At 42.4% G+C, this 15,691-nt stretch overlaps 1 protein-coding gene across 2 annotated transcripts in view; it reads left to right on the top strand.

Annotated features, from left to right (window-relative positions):
• Window positions 1-7,160, top strand: part of LOC143783835 (kelch-like ECH-associated protein 1A) — a 33,043-nt gene extending 25,883 nt beyond the window's left edge. For both annotated transcript variants that reach the window (XM_077271937.1, XM_077271936.1), the window contains exons 6-7: window positions 1,499-3,068; window positions 3,917-7,160. In XM_077271937.1, coding sequence (XP_077128052.1) covers window positions 1,499-1,665 — 167 coding nt within the window. In that variant the 3' untranslated portion in view covers window positions 1,666-3,068; window positions 3,917-7,160. The remainder of the gene's footprint in view (window positions 1-1,498; window positions 3,069-3,916) is intronic.
• The last annotated feature ends 8,531 nt before the right edge of the window (window positions 7,161-15,691 follow it).

Here is a 15,691-nt window from a genome sequence, read left to right as displayed (position 1 = left end):
ATGATGATACATTTTTTGGGAAGCACAAACCACAGCCTCCATGACATTCAGAGAGAGATCAGAGAGGTGTAATGTTCTTCACCATAAATCTCCTGTTTACGGAAAGACCATATGTTCGCAATAGAGTTTAGGTAAAGTGAGAAAGGGGACCGTGTCATTATTCTTTCATTTTTAACCCTTTCACGACCTTTGACGTACTTATATGTCAAATGTCATTATTCAATTAACAATCATGTGTCTTTAACAGCTGCGGACGGAGTGAAGCTCTGTCTATGGCTGGTAACCTGTTAAATCCTGCTGTCAATCTCTGACAGTGGCATTTGACACTCGCTGTCAGGTGGGGCATGTCATTCCACGCTCCCATGGGGGACCATGTCATTCCACTTGATCGCGGGTCACCGATGGGTTGCCATGACAGCCGGAGGTCTATCATCACGATCCCTCTATGAAAGCCAGTCTGTGGCTGCCATTCATAGGAGACCGTGATTTTGCTGGTGCACTATTTATAGCACAATCTTTTGAAAGATTGCAGCTTCAATTCCCCTAAGGGAACTAACAAATCCTGTAAAAAGTAAGACATTTTTTTTTTTATAAATATGAAAAAAAAAAACCCACAAAAGTTCAAGTCCCTTCCCTTTTGGCTCGTTAAAAATAAAACAATAGAAAACACGTATTTGGTTTTACTGTATTCCCAAAAGTCCGATCTATCATAATATAAAATAAATTAATTAGATCGGTAAACAGCATAGTGAGAAAAAGAATCAAAACACCAGAATTATGATGTCTAAAGATTGGACTACTATACAGATGGTAATTGCACCAACATCAATAAATTAAATCTGAATAAATCTAGTCCTGTTGGTATACTGTATATGTAGTTTATCGCTATGTGACCACATTTATTTTCTGCATGATGCAATGTAGAATCTTCAAAGTGTGATCTTTGGCTGTGCAGTGTGTGCTCTTGCCAAAGTCATTATGCAACCAGAGCCTAAACCTCTTTTGAAGCTTCTTATCTATGGCTCTTCTATGGAGTGCAAGTAGCTATTCCAAAAGATTATTAGATTAATTAGCACAATTTATAGCTTCATAGGTTGAAGGTAGAATTTTTAAGTCCATTGAATTCAACTTCATGTCGATCCAGAGGAAGGCAAAAACCTCATGGGACAGCCATTAATTGCTCCATGTTGGAGAAAAACTTCTTTCTGCCCCCACATAGGGCAATCAGACTAGTTCCCTGGATCAACATCCATCACAGAATCCAGTGCCCGTAACCTGTAATATTATATTATTCATGAAAAGCATTCAGGCTATACTATACTCCATGTAATGGTCACACAATCTATACTATAACAACACAAGACAACTGTTTTTATAATAATCTTTGTTGTTCTAATATTATTAATGTTATTTTTATTCTACTTATACTACTTGCTGTAACCTGAAGGGTTAATTGAAAGTGCTAGATAGTAATATATGTATATGCTTCTTTTTACAGGTGGTTTTAATGCAGACGGTTTTCTTTCTTCAGTAGAATGTTTTTGCCCAAAAAGCAACACATGGACAGAAGTGGCCGAAATGCTCGTAGGGTGCAGCGGTATGGGAGTAGCAGTAACCATGGAACCCTGTCCAAATATTGACAAAGACCTTGAAGAAAATTCATGAAAAACATATTGAAAGTTTAGAATGTAATTAATTTAATTTATTATCTTTTTCCGTTCTGATCTATTGCTGCTTTAATAATGCCACTGATTGCTGCTGGTAACAGGCCAATACTTTGATTTACTTTATCACATGTGACTTAGCTAGGCACCTAGAAAACCTCTGACATCTCTGTTAATAGATTTTCTATGCTCTTGTTCCACTTGCTCCACTCTCTGAGAAGAGAGAAGCAGAGGACACATCTCTTACCCGAGAGCTTCTGCCCCTTCGTTTTAGCAAACAGCAGAGATGTTAGCACTAGAGTTGATCGAATTTGCTCTGGTCCCTGCTTATTTGCCAAGCTATAGCATTTATCGAATTAGCTGCAGAGGGAACCCGGATACCTGGTGCGTTCCAATAATCAGGTGTCCGGCTCCGCCGCTGCATGTGTCGTTGCTGTGTGACAGTTACAACACATGCATGGAGAGCCTGTTTGTTGGGCTCTCCTTTTATGTGTTGTGACTGTCACACAGCCGCGACACATGCAGCTGCGGAGCTGAACAGCTGATCGGCCGAAGCGTTCCAGGAAGCCAGGTTCCCTCTGCAGATTATTCGGTAAATGCAATAGTTTGCTAAATAAGCAGGGACCCGAGCAAATTCGCTCATCTCTAGTTAGCACTCAGCACTACATTAAAATGTTACGTACCCATTAGGGTATGTGCACATGCTGCAGATTACTCTGCAGATTTTTTAGGACTGATTTTTTAAAATCCGCAGGTAAATCGCACTGCGGATTTCCTGCGGAATTACTGCGGATTTCCTGCAATTTTTTTGCGGATTTTGTGCAGATTCCACCTGCGGTTTTACACCTGCGGAATCTTATTATGGAGCAGTTGTAAACCGCTGCGGAATCCGCAAAAGGAATTGACATGCTGCAGAATAAACAACGCTGCGTTTCCGTGCGTTTTTTTCCGCAGCATGTGCACTGCGGATTTTGTTTTCCATAGGATTACATGGTACTGAAAACTCATGGAAAACTGCTGCGGATCCGCAACGGCCAATCTGCTGCGGATCCACAGCAAAATCTGCAACGTGTGCACATACCCTTAACAGTTTAGCTGTCATTTGAACTCCCACATTGCATTGGTCCTTGAAGAGGCATTAAAGGGGACTCTTTATGAGAATATAAAAAAAAATCAATAGAGAAAATATAATTTTGAATAAATTCCTAAATAGCAACTAATTTCAACTCCCATATACCGTAGTTTAGTCTAGGGATATAATAACTAAGGTTCCAATGGACAATGCTCTATTATACTAACAGAAAACAGTCCAATAGTGTTAATAGATCAGGTGCCTTGTGACCTAGTGTAATAGGAAGCTCTGCTGCTGTGGCTTGGTGATAATATATATCATATACTCTAAGGGTATGTGCACACGTCCGGATTTCTTGCAGAAATTTCCTGAAGAAAACCGGAAATTTTCTGCAAGAAATCCGCATTTTTTTTTTGCGTTTTTTTTCCGTTTTTTTCGCGTTTTTTTTAGCATTCTGCAAGCGTAATTAGCTTGCAGAATGCTAAAGTTTTCCAAGCGATCTGTAGCATCGCATGGAAAACTGACTGACAGGTTGGTCACACTTGTCAAACATAGCGTTTGACAAGTGTGACCATCTTTTTACTATAGATGCTGCCTATGCAGCATCTATAGTAAAAGATAGAATGTTTAAAAATAATAAAAAAAATAAAAAAAATGTTTATACTCACCTGCAGGCGTCCGTTCCTATAGATGCCAGTGTGGTTCAGGACCTTCCATGACGTCGCGGTCACGTGAGCGGTCACATGACTGCGACGTCATCGCAGGTCCTTCACCGCACGCCAGCTATAGAAACCGAAGCGGCAGCATGCAGCGGAGAGGCGGGAAGACTCCGGAGGCCATCGAAGGTGAGTATATGACTATTTTTTATTTTAATTCTTTTTTTTTGACCAATTATATGGTGCCCAGTCCGTGGAGGAGAGTCTCCTCTCCTCCACCCTGGGTACCAACCGCACATAATCTGCTTACTTCCCGCATGGTGTGCACAGCCCCGTGCGGGAAGTAAGCAGATCAATGCACTCCTAGGTGTGCGGAATCCCCGCAATTCCGCATTTTAATGAAAAAAAAAGGCTACATTTGCACAAAAAATGCGGAATACACTGAAAATAATGGGAGGCATATGTTAGCGTTTTTATCACGTTTTTATAGCGAAAAAAACTGAACGTGTGCACATGGCCTAAAGCTTCTGCTCAGTATTCAGAAAGACTGATAAGGACAGCAGCCTCTTCTTACCTCAGCAGTCCTTGTACCCAAGTATTAGATCAGAAAGACATGGTGGACAGCAGTGTATCCAGTCTCTTATTACTTTAGAAGTCTGAGTATCTCCAGTACTAGTTCAGATAGACATGGTGGACAGAGGTGGGAGCAGCCTCTTATTACCTCAACACTCTTGGTATCCGCAGTTTTAGATCAGAAAGAGAGGTGTGACCAGCCTCTTATTACTTTAGAACACCTGGTATCTCCAGTACTAGTTCAGATAGAATTGGTGGCCAGAGGTGGAAGCAGCCTCTTCTTACCTCAGCAGCCCTGTTATCCCCAGTATTAGGACAGAAAGATACGGTGGACAGCAGTGTGCCTCTTGTTTCCTCAGCAGTGCTGGTTTCCCCAGTATTAGATTAGAAATACATGGTGGAAAGAGGTGTGAGCAGCCTCTTATTACTCTAGCACTCCTAGTATCTCCAGTACTATATCCGATAGACATGGTGGACAGCAGTGTGAGCAGCCTTTTTACTTCAACACCAACACTCCTGTTATTTTCAGTGTTAGTAATTACCGCACACTCAGAATTGGTATGATGCAATGATCATACCAATTCTGAGTGTGCGGTAATTTTTGACACATGATTATTTGGGCCACATGGTCCGTTTTACCAGCACCTCCCTGTCTTTGACCTGAGTGCACACTCCCTGTCTTTGACCTGAGTGCACACACCATTATTCCCTTATATATTTGCATTGTTAGATCAGAGAGACAGAGTAGACAGCAGTGAGAGCTGCCTTTTCTTACCTCATCACCACTGGCATCTCCAGTATTAGTTCGGAAAAGACTGGGTTGACACAGGTGTGGGTGTGGGTGTGAGCAGCCCCCTGGCTGAAGTCAGAGCAAATGTCTGCCCTGACAGGATATTGATGAGCTGTGGCTGCCCCCAACACTTGACACAACAAGCTGTAGGAGGTGAATATACACTGTTTTTATTTTAATTCATGTCTTGAAGTGATCAAAAACTGCATCTGTGAATTGGTCCTACAAGGAAAAAGTTCAGGAGAGCAAGGTTACGCAGCACATATGGGTGGTCCTAGATTGGTACTCAGAAGTGAAGTTTAAAGGGAACCTGACATCAGAAAATTGCTTAATAAGGTAATCGCAGGCTCCTGCAGAAATGAATCATTACCATGAAGTTTGTAGCTTAAATATGGGTGGTGGTCTTGTTATAGTTGTAAAGTAAAAACTCTGTGAGCGGAAAACCATTACCCTGAGTCACCTGTGCGGTACGGTGTACTGGCCAGTAACCAAATATTAATTTGAAAAAAACATAATTTCCTTTTAATTGACTGCTCCAGCCAGGTGACCTCATTGTTGACATCTTTGAAATCCAGTAGACACGCATAATCCGAGCTCATAACACCTCTATCATTTCACAGTGAGCTATTCCGAGCTGGACTCCAGTCTTTGACAGGTCACTCTTGTTTTTATGATCCTTCTTCCTGCCCCTGATTTCGTGCCACTCGCATCAGCACCTGGAATCTTCTCACAGGGGAAAGTGCATGCTCACATCAGTTGTCTTCCTCTTGCAAAGTAATCGTGAACTTATTACCAGTGCACTGGCCCAGCCAATGAGATACATGTGCAAAACCTTGGGCAGGTGAGGCAGGCCACTGAAACAAGAGGGACCTGTCAATCAAAGACTGAAGGCAGATGGTGGGTAGGTACCATAATAGGGAGGGAGTCAGGAGAGCTGTAAGTGCATTGTCCCACACCTCTGCCCTTGCAGCTCATCATCATATAATTTAAACCCTGGAAAAGTGGCAAAATGGCCAACGAAATGCTAGAACCAAGGTAAGAATTTAATCAGCATTAAAAGATGTTTACACAAATGCCACTAATTAGCGGTAAAAACAGCTGATGACAGGTTCCCTTTATAAACAGATTTCTATAGTCCCAATTTTTTTTTCTAAAAGGTACATATCACTTTAGTATTTGTTAGGAACCCATATTTATTGCAACAGAAAGGAAAACAAATACAATATTTTTGCTATGCTTGTGAGTGTCTGCTATTCAGGGATATTTGAGCACATCTTGCCAATCCTCAGTTTCAAATGAAGGAAGGAGGCCCTTTCCCGAGTTGTGCACTCCCTTGCCTACAGCCTCTCTTGTCTATGCCATTTTGATAATCATAAATAGTGTACAGTGAGATGGGCCTGAGGCAAGTAGATGTTACTTATTTCTTCTAAGTAATGAACATTTTCGATTATGATAGAATTGTATTCATAATTATAAACACATGCCTCAACAATTTGCTAGATATTTTCCAACAATGGTGATTTTTTTTTTACTGTAGCCAGTATATTTGCCAATTTAAAATGTGTACACTTTAGTAAAAAATAATATTGCTTGCATGTCTAGAACATAAATGTTGACTTTGTGCACACTTCATTAAAATCACAAGTATTCTTTGTTACCAGCAGGGTGGAGAAGATTGACATTAAGCACTTTGGATATCACATCATTCTCATATATCACACGTGGTTGTCTAGTGATAAGAAAAATTGTTAATTTTAATTAAAAACACTGCACTCCTCTAATGATGCCCATCTGACCCATGCAGACAGGAGCTGGTTTATCTAAATAACTTAGCCAGCCCCCTTCATTGTGTGCCAGCAAAGAGAGAGAGGAGGAAGCTCTCTGTATGTGTCAGAAATTCAGTTAACATGGAGCCTCCAGGACCACAATATGGGATTTAGGGCAAGAGCGCAGTATTCAGAATTAAAGTACATTAGCAAGTTTTATTAATTTACATGTGAAAAACATCCAAATAACGTTTTATGCTGTCGAATAACCCCTCTAATCCTGATCAGAATGTTATTATGCATAGTTTTTACTGCAATTTTAGTGGACTAAAAAATTGAGTTCACTTTTGCATATGTATTTCACATTGTTGGACAGCCTACCTCTGCTAAAGTTATGGCATGTGTGTGTGTGCATAGGTTCATATTGCCATCTTAGATAATAATATTGTGTAATATTATTGTCAGTGGCATATATTTAGTAAATTGTAAAGCTGCTGTAATTCAATTTTGAAAAAAATGTTTTATTTTTCTTGTGCCAAAAAGAAGAAACAATGCTAAATGTAAATATATTTGTAAAAATGTAATTAATGTACAACCAGTTATATTTATAAATATGTAATAAATGTTGTGTTCTTAATACTTCATGTCTTACGTCCAAACTTTTGTTATATATCTTTTTCTACTTGTTTATGCATTCCAAAAAAAGCACAGAAATGCTCACATACCCTTGAATTGCCGACATATATGTTTTCTGGTCTGCTGACACATCGGTACTCTATGTTCCCGACTTCAAATATGTTGATTAGCATAAATACCTGAGACAACACCCTAATTCCATAAATCTAGTATTCATTTATTACATCCAGGCTCTGTTAATTAACCTATATACAAAAGACATAAGGAGTACAAACCACCCATATAAAATATATCAAATATTTTATTAATTACTCGTACAAAATAGCATATACACAATATTTTAAAAGATTATATGGACACATTTTTTTTTTTAACAGTGAAGGACACAAGAGAAAAAAGATCCAACAACAGTGTGTCACCAGTGTGGTCTGTGTGTCCACTTCTGCCATCAGTGTGTCACCAGTGTGGTCTGTGTCCACTTCTGCCATCAGTGTGTCACAAGTGTTGTCTGTGCCCGTTTTTACCATCAGTGTGTCACCAGTGCGGTCTGTGTCCACTTCTGCCATCAGTGTGTCACCAGTGTGGTCTGTGTGTCCGTTTTTACCATCAGTGTGTCACCAGTGTGGTCTGTGTGTCCGTTTTTACCATCAGTGTGTCACCAGTGTGGTCTGTGTCCGTTTTTACCATCAGTGTGTCACCAGTGTGGTCTCTGTGCCCGCCCCCCACCACATTACCACACATAATCCCGCCCCCACCACATTACCACACATAATCCTGCCCCCACCACATTACCACACATAATCCCGCCCCCACCACATTACCACACATAATCCCGCCCCCACCACATTACCACACATAATCCTGCCCCCACCACATTACCACACATAATCCCGCCCCCCACCACATTACCACACACAATCCCGCCCCCCCACCACATTACCACACATAATCCCGCCCCCCACCACATTACCACACACAATCCCGCCCCCCACCACATTACCACACACAATCCCGCCCCCCACCACATTACCACACACAATCCCGACCCCTACCACATTACCACACACAATCCCGACCCCCACCACATTACCACACATAATCCCGCCCCGCACCACATCACCACACATAATCCCGCCCCCAACCACATCACCACACATAATCCCGCCTCCCACCACATCACCACACATAATCCCACCCCCCACCACATCACCACACATAATCCTGCCCCCCACCACATCACCACACATAATCCTGCCCCCACCACATCACCACACATACTCCCGCCCCCCACCACATCACCACACATAATCCTGCCCCCACCACATCACCACACATAATCCCGCCCCCCACCACATTACCACACAAAATCCCGCCCCCCACCACATTACCACACATAATCCCGCCCCCACCACATTACCACACACAATCCCTACCCCCACCACATTACCACACATAATCCCGCCACCCACCACATCACCACACATAATCCTGCCCCCACCACATCACCACACATACTCCCGCCCCCCACCACATCACCACACATAATCCTGCCCCCACCACATCACCACACATAATCCCGCCCCCCACCACATTACCACACAAAATCCCACCCCCCACCACATTACCACACATAATCCCGCCCCCACCACATTACCACACACAATCCCTACCCCCACCACATTACCACACATAATCCCGCCACCCACCACGCTATCACACATAATCCCGCCCCCTCACCACATCACACATAATCCCGCCCCCCACCACATCACCACACACAATCCCACCCCTCACCACATCACCACACATAATCCCGCCCCCACCACATCACCACACATAATCCCACCCCCCACCACATCACCACACATAATCCTGCCCCCCACCACATCACCACACATAATCCTGCCCCCACCACATCACCACACATAATCCCGCCCCCCACCACATCACCACACATAATCCTGCCCCCACCACATCACCACACATAATCCCGCCCCCCACCACATTACCACACAACATCCCGCCCCCACCACATTACCACACATAATCCCGCCCCCACCACATTACCACACACAATCCCTACCCCCACCACATTACCACACATAATCCCGCCACCCACCACGCTATCACACATAATCCTGCCCCCTCACCACATCACACATAATCCCGCCCCCCACCACATCACCACACATAATCCCACCCATCACCACACATAATCCCACCACATCACCACACATAATCCCGCCCCCCACCACATCACCACACATAATCCCGCCCCCCACCACATCACCACACATAATCCTGCCCCCCACCACATCACCACACATAATCCCGCCCCCCACCACATTACCAAACATAATCCCACCCCCCCACATTACCACACATAATCCTGCCCCCCCACAACATTACCACACATAATCCCGCCCCCACCACATTACCACACATCATCCCCCACCACATTACCAAACATAATCCCGCCCCCACCACATCACCATACATAATCCCGCCCCTGCACAGTAGCTCCACCCCCACCCCATCACCACACATAATCCCGCCCCCCACCACATTACCACACATAATCCCGCCCCCTCACCACATTACCACACATAATCCCACCCCCCCAGATTACCACACGAGGCTCCGTCCCCACACATTACCACACGAGGCTCCATCCCCACACATTACCACACGAGGCTCCGTCCCCACACATTACCACACGAGGCTCCATCCCCACACATTACCACACGAGGCTCCGTCCTCACACATTACCACACGAGGCTCTGTCCTCACACATTACCACACGAGGCTCTGTCCTCACACATTACCACACGAGGCTCCGTCCCCACACATTACCACACGAGGCTCCGTCCTCACACATTACCACACGAGGCTCCATCCCCACACATTACCATATGAAGCTCGAGGCTCTGTCCCTCCACATTACCATATGAGGCTCTGTCCCCACACATTACCACACGAGGCTCTGTCCCCACACATTACCACATGAGGCTCTGTCCCCACACATTACCATACAAGGCTCCGTCCTTCCATTTTACCACACGAGGCTCCATCCTCACACATTACCACACGAGGCTCCGTCCCCACACATTACCACATGAGGCTCTGTCCCCACACATTACCACACGAGGCTCTGTCCCCACACATTACCATACGAGGCTCCGTCCTCACTCATTACCACTCGAGGCTCCATCCCTCCACATTACCACACGAGGCTCCATCCTCACACATTAGCACATGAGGCTCCGTCCCCACACATTACTACACGAGGCTCTGTCCCCACACATTACCACACGAGGCTCTGTACCCACACATTACCACACGAGGCTCCGTCCCTCCACATTACCACACAAGGCTCTGTCCCCACAATTTACTACACAAATCCAGTTTGCTTTTGATTTTAAACTGTGAATAAAATGTATTAGTATTATTCTGATTTTTAATTATTATTATTGTTATTAACTTAATTTTAAGTTAATTTACCGCCTGCGTAAGCGCTATTGAATGTTGTCATTATTTACTTTAGTTTAATCACTAGCAGCATTTATTAGATAGCAATGAGCATGCCGAACATTAGCTGGCTGGAAACAGCTAGTACTTTATATGATATTTAGATATAATTCAAAGCTTTTATACTGTGTTGCACTTATTTGATATAATATATACATGTACAGTAATACAAAGTTTTTATACTCTGTGTTGCATGTACTTGATTTACAGATATAATACAGTTTTTTTTATATTTGCTTGTACAATAGATTTATTCAGAGTTTGTCTAAAGTGTAGGGGCTGTTCAATATTAGAAAATACACCAAAAAAAGGCAGAGATGCTTACCTGTCTGAATGGGCCTCAATACAAATGCACAAGCAGGGTGCAGCGGACCCAAACAAAATAGCAAATGCACAGGTGCAATATCTAATGAAACAGCCTGCCTTCAATCAGGGTTTGGCCGTGTGGTACACCAATGCACTGAGATACATACTCTGTATGTGGCGTGTTCACACAAGGAATGCAAAGCAACTGGCTCCAGCCTATTAATGACGCCCTATGGCGGGCTGCCCAGTGCTAAAATGCATCCTGTGTGAACAGAGGCCACAGTGTACAGAACCATTTGGGCCCAACTGCACCCTTCAAAAAATATACGTGCAAAACAAAACATATAGATATATGTAAGGTATTAGTTGATATTCTGGCCATAATATGCAAGCCGGCAACCCGCGCCAAGGGTCCTTACGTTTTGACAGTCCTACTCTAACATGAAAAACACCAAAAAAGGAAAAATTCAAGAAAATACACCAAAAACAGGCAGAGATGCTTACCTGTCTGAATGGGCCTCAATACAAATGCATAAGCAGGGTGCAGCGGACCCAAACAAAATAGCAAATGCACAGGTGCAATACCTAATGAAACAGCCAGGTGCTGTTCAATACTACAAAGTCATGCTCTTTAATAAATGCCACGACTAGAGTCTGAGCACAGTTGCAAGATTTGAACCGGGCCCATCCCCTATCCTGATATGTATGTCTTTCATCCTGGTGCATGTGTATGTGTGTATATATATATATATATATATATATATATATATATATATATATATATATATATATATATATATATATATATATATATATACAGGGGTTGGACAAAATAATGGAAACACCTGGAAACCTCAACAAAAGTTAGTTTAATATAGTGTAGGTCTACCTTTTGCGGCGATTACAGCCTCAATTCTCCAAGGTATGGATTCATACAAGGTGTGAATTGTTTCCAAAGGAATTTTAGCCCATTCTAGAGTTAAAATACCCTCCAGTTCTTTGAGCGACGATGGTGGCGGAAATCGACGTCTAACTTGATACTTTAAAATCGACCATAAATGCTCAATAATGTTGAGGTCTGGGGATTGTGGAGGCCAGATGAGATGCTCAACTTCATTAGAATGTTCCTCGTGCCATGCTTTAACGATTCTAGCTGTATGAATTGGTGCATTATCATCCTGAAAGATGGCGTTCTTCTCCAGGACCAGTGCTTGACCCATTGTATGCACTTGGTTGCCCAAAATGCCTAAATAATCTCGGGTGTTAATTCTTCCATGAAGGGATATCATTGGCCCAGTGGATCTCCACGAAATAGCACCCCAGATCATCACAGAACTTCCGCCATGCTTTACGGTTTGGAGAAGGCAGTCTGGATGGAATGCTTCTTTAGGCTGTCTCCAAACGTACACTCAGCCAGAGGTCGGAAATAGGGTAAATAATGATTCATCTGAGAATATCACGTTTCCACTGCTCGAGGGACCAATTCTGGAGGTTTCTACACCACTCTAAATGCTTGGAAACACTTGTCATTGAGAGCAGCGGTTTTCTAATTTTTCATGGAAACTGGGTTCTGTAGGTGTTCATTGAGCTCAGCAGTGATTTTCAGAGCCGAGGTCTTGCGATCCTCTCACAATTCGCTTTAGAGTCCGACGGTCTCTCTCAGTCAACTTTGACTTTCGGCCGGACCTGTGCTTTGCTGCTGACATTTTTCCTTCTATTGCAAACGCAGTCATTACTTTGTTAGTGGTTGGATGAAGCCATTTATTGTCAGACTACTGTGTTTTCTCTTTTTAAATTATAATGGCAACCCAAAACTTCCAAATGACCCTGATCAAACATTTACATACCCTGGTAATTTTGGACTGATAAGATGCACAGAAGTTGACACAAATCGGTTTGAATGGCTACTAAAGGTAATCTGTGACCTCTTTGCTTGTAATCAGTATGTGTGCATAAAAGTTGAGTGAGTTTCTGGGATCCAGACAGACTCTTGAATCTTTCATCTAACCACTGATGTTTCTGGATTATGAGTCATGGGGAAAGCAATAGAATGGTCAATGGATCTACGGGAAAAGGTAGTTGAACTGCATAAAAAAGGAAAGGAATACAAAAAGATATTCAAGTAATTGATAATGCCAGTCAGCAGCGTTCAAACTAAGATTAAGAATTGGAAAATTAGGGGCTCTGTAAAAACAAAACCACGGTCAGGTAGATCAACAAAGTCTCATCTACAACTGCCAGAAAAATTGTTCAGGATGCAAAGAAAAATCCACAAACAACATCAGCTGAAATACAGGATTCTCTTAAAACAAGCGGTGTGGTTGTTTCAAGGTGCTCAATAAGGAGGCACTTGAAGAAAAATGGGCTGCATGGTCAAGTCACCAGAAGAAAGCCATTACTGCGCAAATGCCACAATGTATCTCACCTACAATATGCAAAGCAGCACAAAGACAAGCCTCAAAACTTCTGGAGCAAGGTAATTTGGAGTGATGAGACCAAAATTAAACTTTTAGGCCACAACCATAAATGTTACACTTAGAGAAAGGTCAACAAGGCCTATGATGAAAGGAACACCATTTCTGTAAAGCACGGAGGTGGATCGCTGATGTTTTGAGGATGTGTGAGCTACAAAGGCACAGGAAACTTGGTCAAAGCTGAAGAAAAGATGAATGCAGCACGTTATAAGCAAATACTGGAGACAAATTTGCACTCATCAGCCCGGAAGCTGCGCATGGGAAGTATTTGAATGTTCCAACATGACAACGATCCAAAACACAAGGCCAAGTCGATCTGTCATTGGCTACAGCAGAACAAAGTGAAGGTTCTGGAGTGGCCATCTCAGTCTCCTGACCTCAATATCATTGAGCCACTCTGGGGAGATCTCAAGTTCGCAGTTCATGCTAGACAGCCCAGGAATTTACAGGAACTGGAGGATGTTTGCCAAGAAGAATGGGCAGCTTTACCATCTGAGAAAATAAAGAACCTCATCCACAACTACAACAAAAGACTTCAAGCTGTCATTGATGTTAGAGGTATACTCAGTATTAAGAAATGGGGTATGTGTACTTTTGATCAGAGTCATTTGGATAGTTTTGGTTGTCATTATGACTTAAAAAGAGAAAACATAGTAGTTTGACAAAAAATTGCCTCACCCAACCACTAAGTTTTGGTGTTATCATTCATATTCTCTGAAAAAGGGCCAAGAAAGCCAAAATTCTGCTGGGATATGTAAACTTTTCAGCTCAACTGTATACAGAGGGTGAAGTAAGTATTTAACATGTCACCAATTTTCTTAGTAAATATATTTTTAAAGGTGCTATTGATCTGAAATTATCACCAGATGTCATCCACCCAATCCACACATGCACCTCTCTTACTTCATGTGTTCAATACTTTGCCCCTGTGTAATTTCCCATTATTACACATAACTCAATTTATGGACATATATGGATTGATTTCTTTGCCTGTGTGCATTGGATGGGTTGTTACCGACATCTGGTGAACATTTCATGTCAATAGCAACTGTAGAAATATATTTACTTAGAAAATTGATGACATGTTCAATACTTATTTCACCCATTGTATGTGTATGTACTGTAGTGTCATTGAATGAATATGTTCGCCTACCACAACCTTCTCTGGTATCCATCAACATTCTGGACCTCTTTTAATGATGTCACTGCACTTCATACTCCCCAGGTTACACTGCTCCCTGTGCTCTAAGCCTATGGAGGTTTTAAGCAAAGCTCAAAAAAATTACATTATAAAAGAGACTCCTGGATCTCACATATAGCATGGAGTGACCCAGAGAGTCTGGAGAGTAGTGATGTCACTCAAAAGAGCAGCAGAATGGCACAGAATACCAGAGAAAACAGCAATAGGTGAGTATATTAACACATCCACTGCAATACATACACATATACACGGGTTTAGGGAAAAAGTAAATGGGGAAAAAGGAAAGGAAGCCAGTTTAGGGATAAAAGAGTCTGATAATCTATAAGGGAAAGAAGCGTGGGTGGGCTTGCACCTTTTTAAACAAAAGCGGTAACCAGCCATCCCGATTCAGCAGCTCTCACTCTAGAGGTTGGCTGTATTCAGATTAGAAAGCTGACTCCCCCACTATATAATGTGAACATAGGGCATATAGACCGAAGGTTGTCTTCATGTGACCACACCTTTAAGACAGTCGAGATTTTGGGTTATATAATAATTTAAAATAAATATTACTATTTAAATAGCGGCAACAAATTCTGCAGAACTTTACAATTATGGCATATTTCATAGAGATAGATGGGCATGGGCCTTACAATGGGGCACTTGCTTTGATCCGTGAGTCAGATTGTGCATATTTTGTTTTCTACATATTTTAATATAACCGAGCAATAGAGTAATTGTTAATGGAGTAATCCATTTGAAATAAAATGCAGAATTTGTTTGTAAAACCATTAAATTGTGCCATTATATTACATGCAGCTGAAAATATATTTTATTTATTGGGTTTAACTTTTGTGAACCGTTTACTCTGTGTAAAAAAAAGGTTCCAAAGGGCATTAATCAGAAGAGAAAGATAATGTTGTTTTTTCCATTCATTTACAATCTGCTGGCGTGACAGCTTAGAAGGAAGTGCAGGCTCCTTCTAACTCACAGTGACTCAGCAGCTCACCACAAAGTGAGGTTATTTAGGGTCTATATGCAGAAAT

This window comes from Ranitomeya variabilis, chromosome 1 (genome assembly GCF_051348905.1).
Source record: "Ranitomeya variabilis isolate aRanVar5 chromosome 1, aRanVar5.hap1, whole genome shotgun sequence".
NCBI lineage: Eukaryota > Metazoa > Chordata > Amphibia > Anura > Dendrobatidae > Ranitomeya > Ranitomeya variabilis.
The sequence above is the reverse complement of the archived record's forward strand: the minus strand, read 5'-3'. Positions and strand labels throughout refer to the sequence as shown.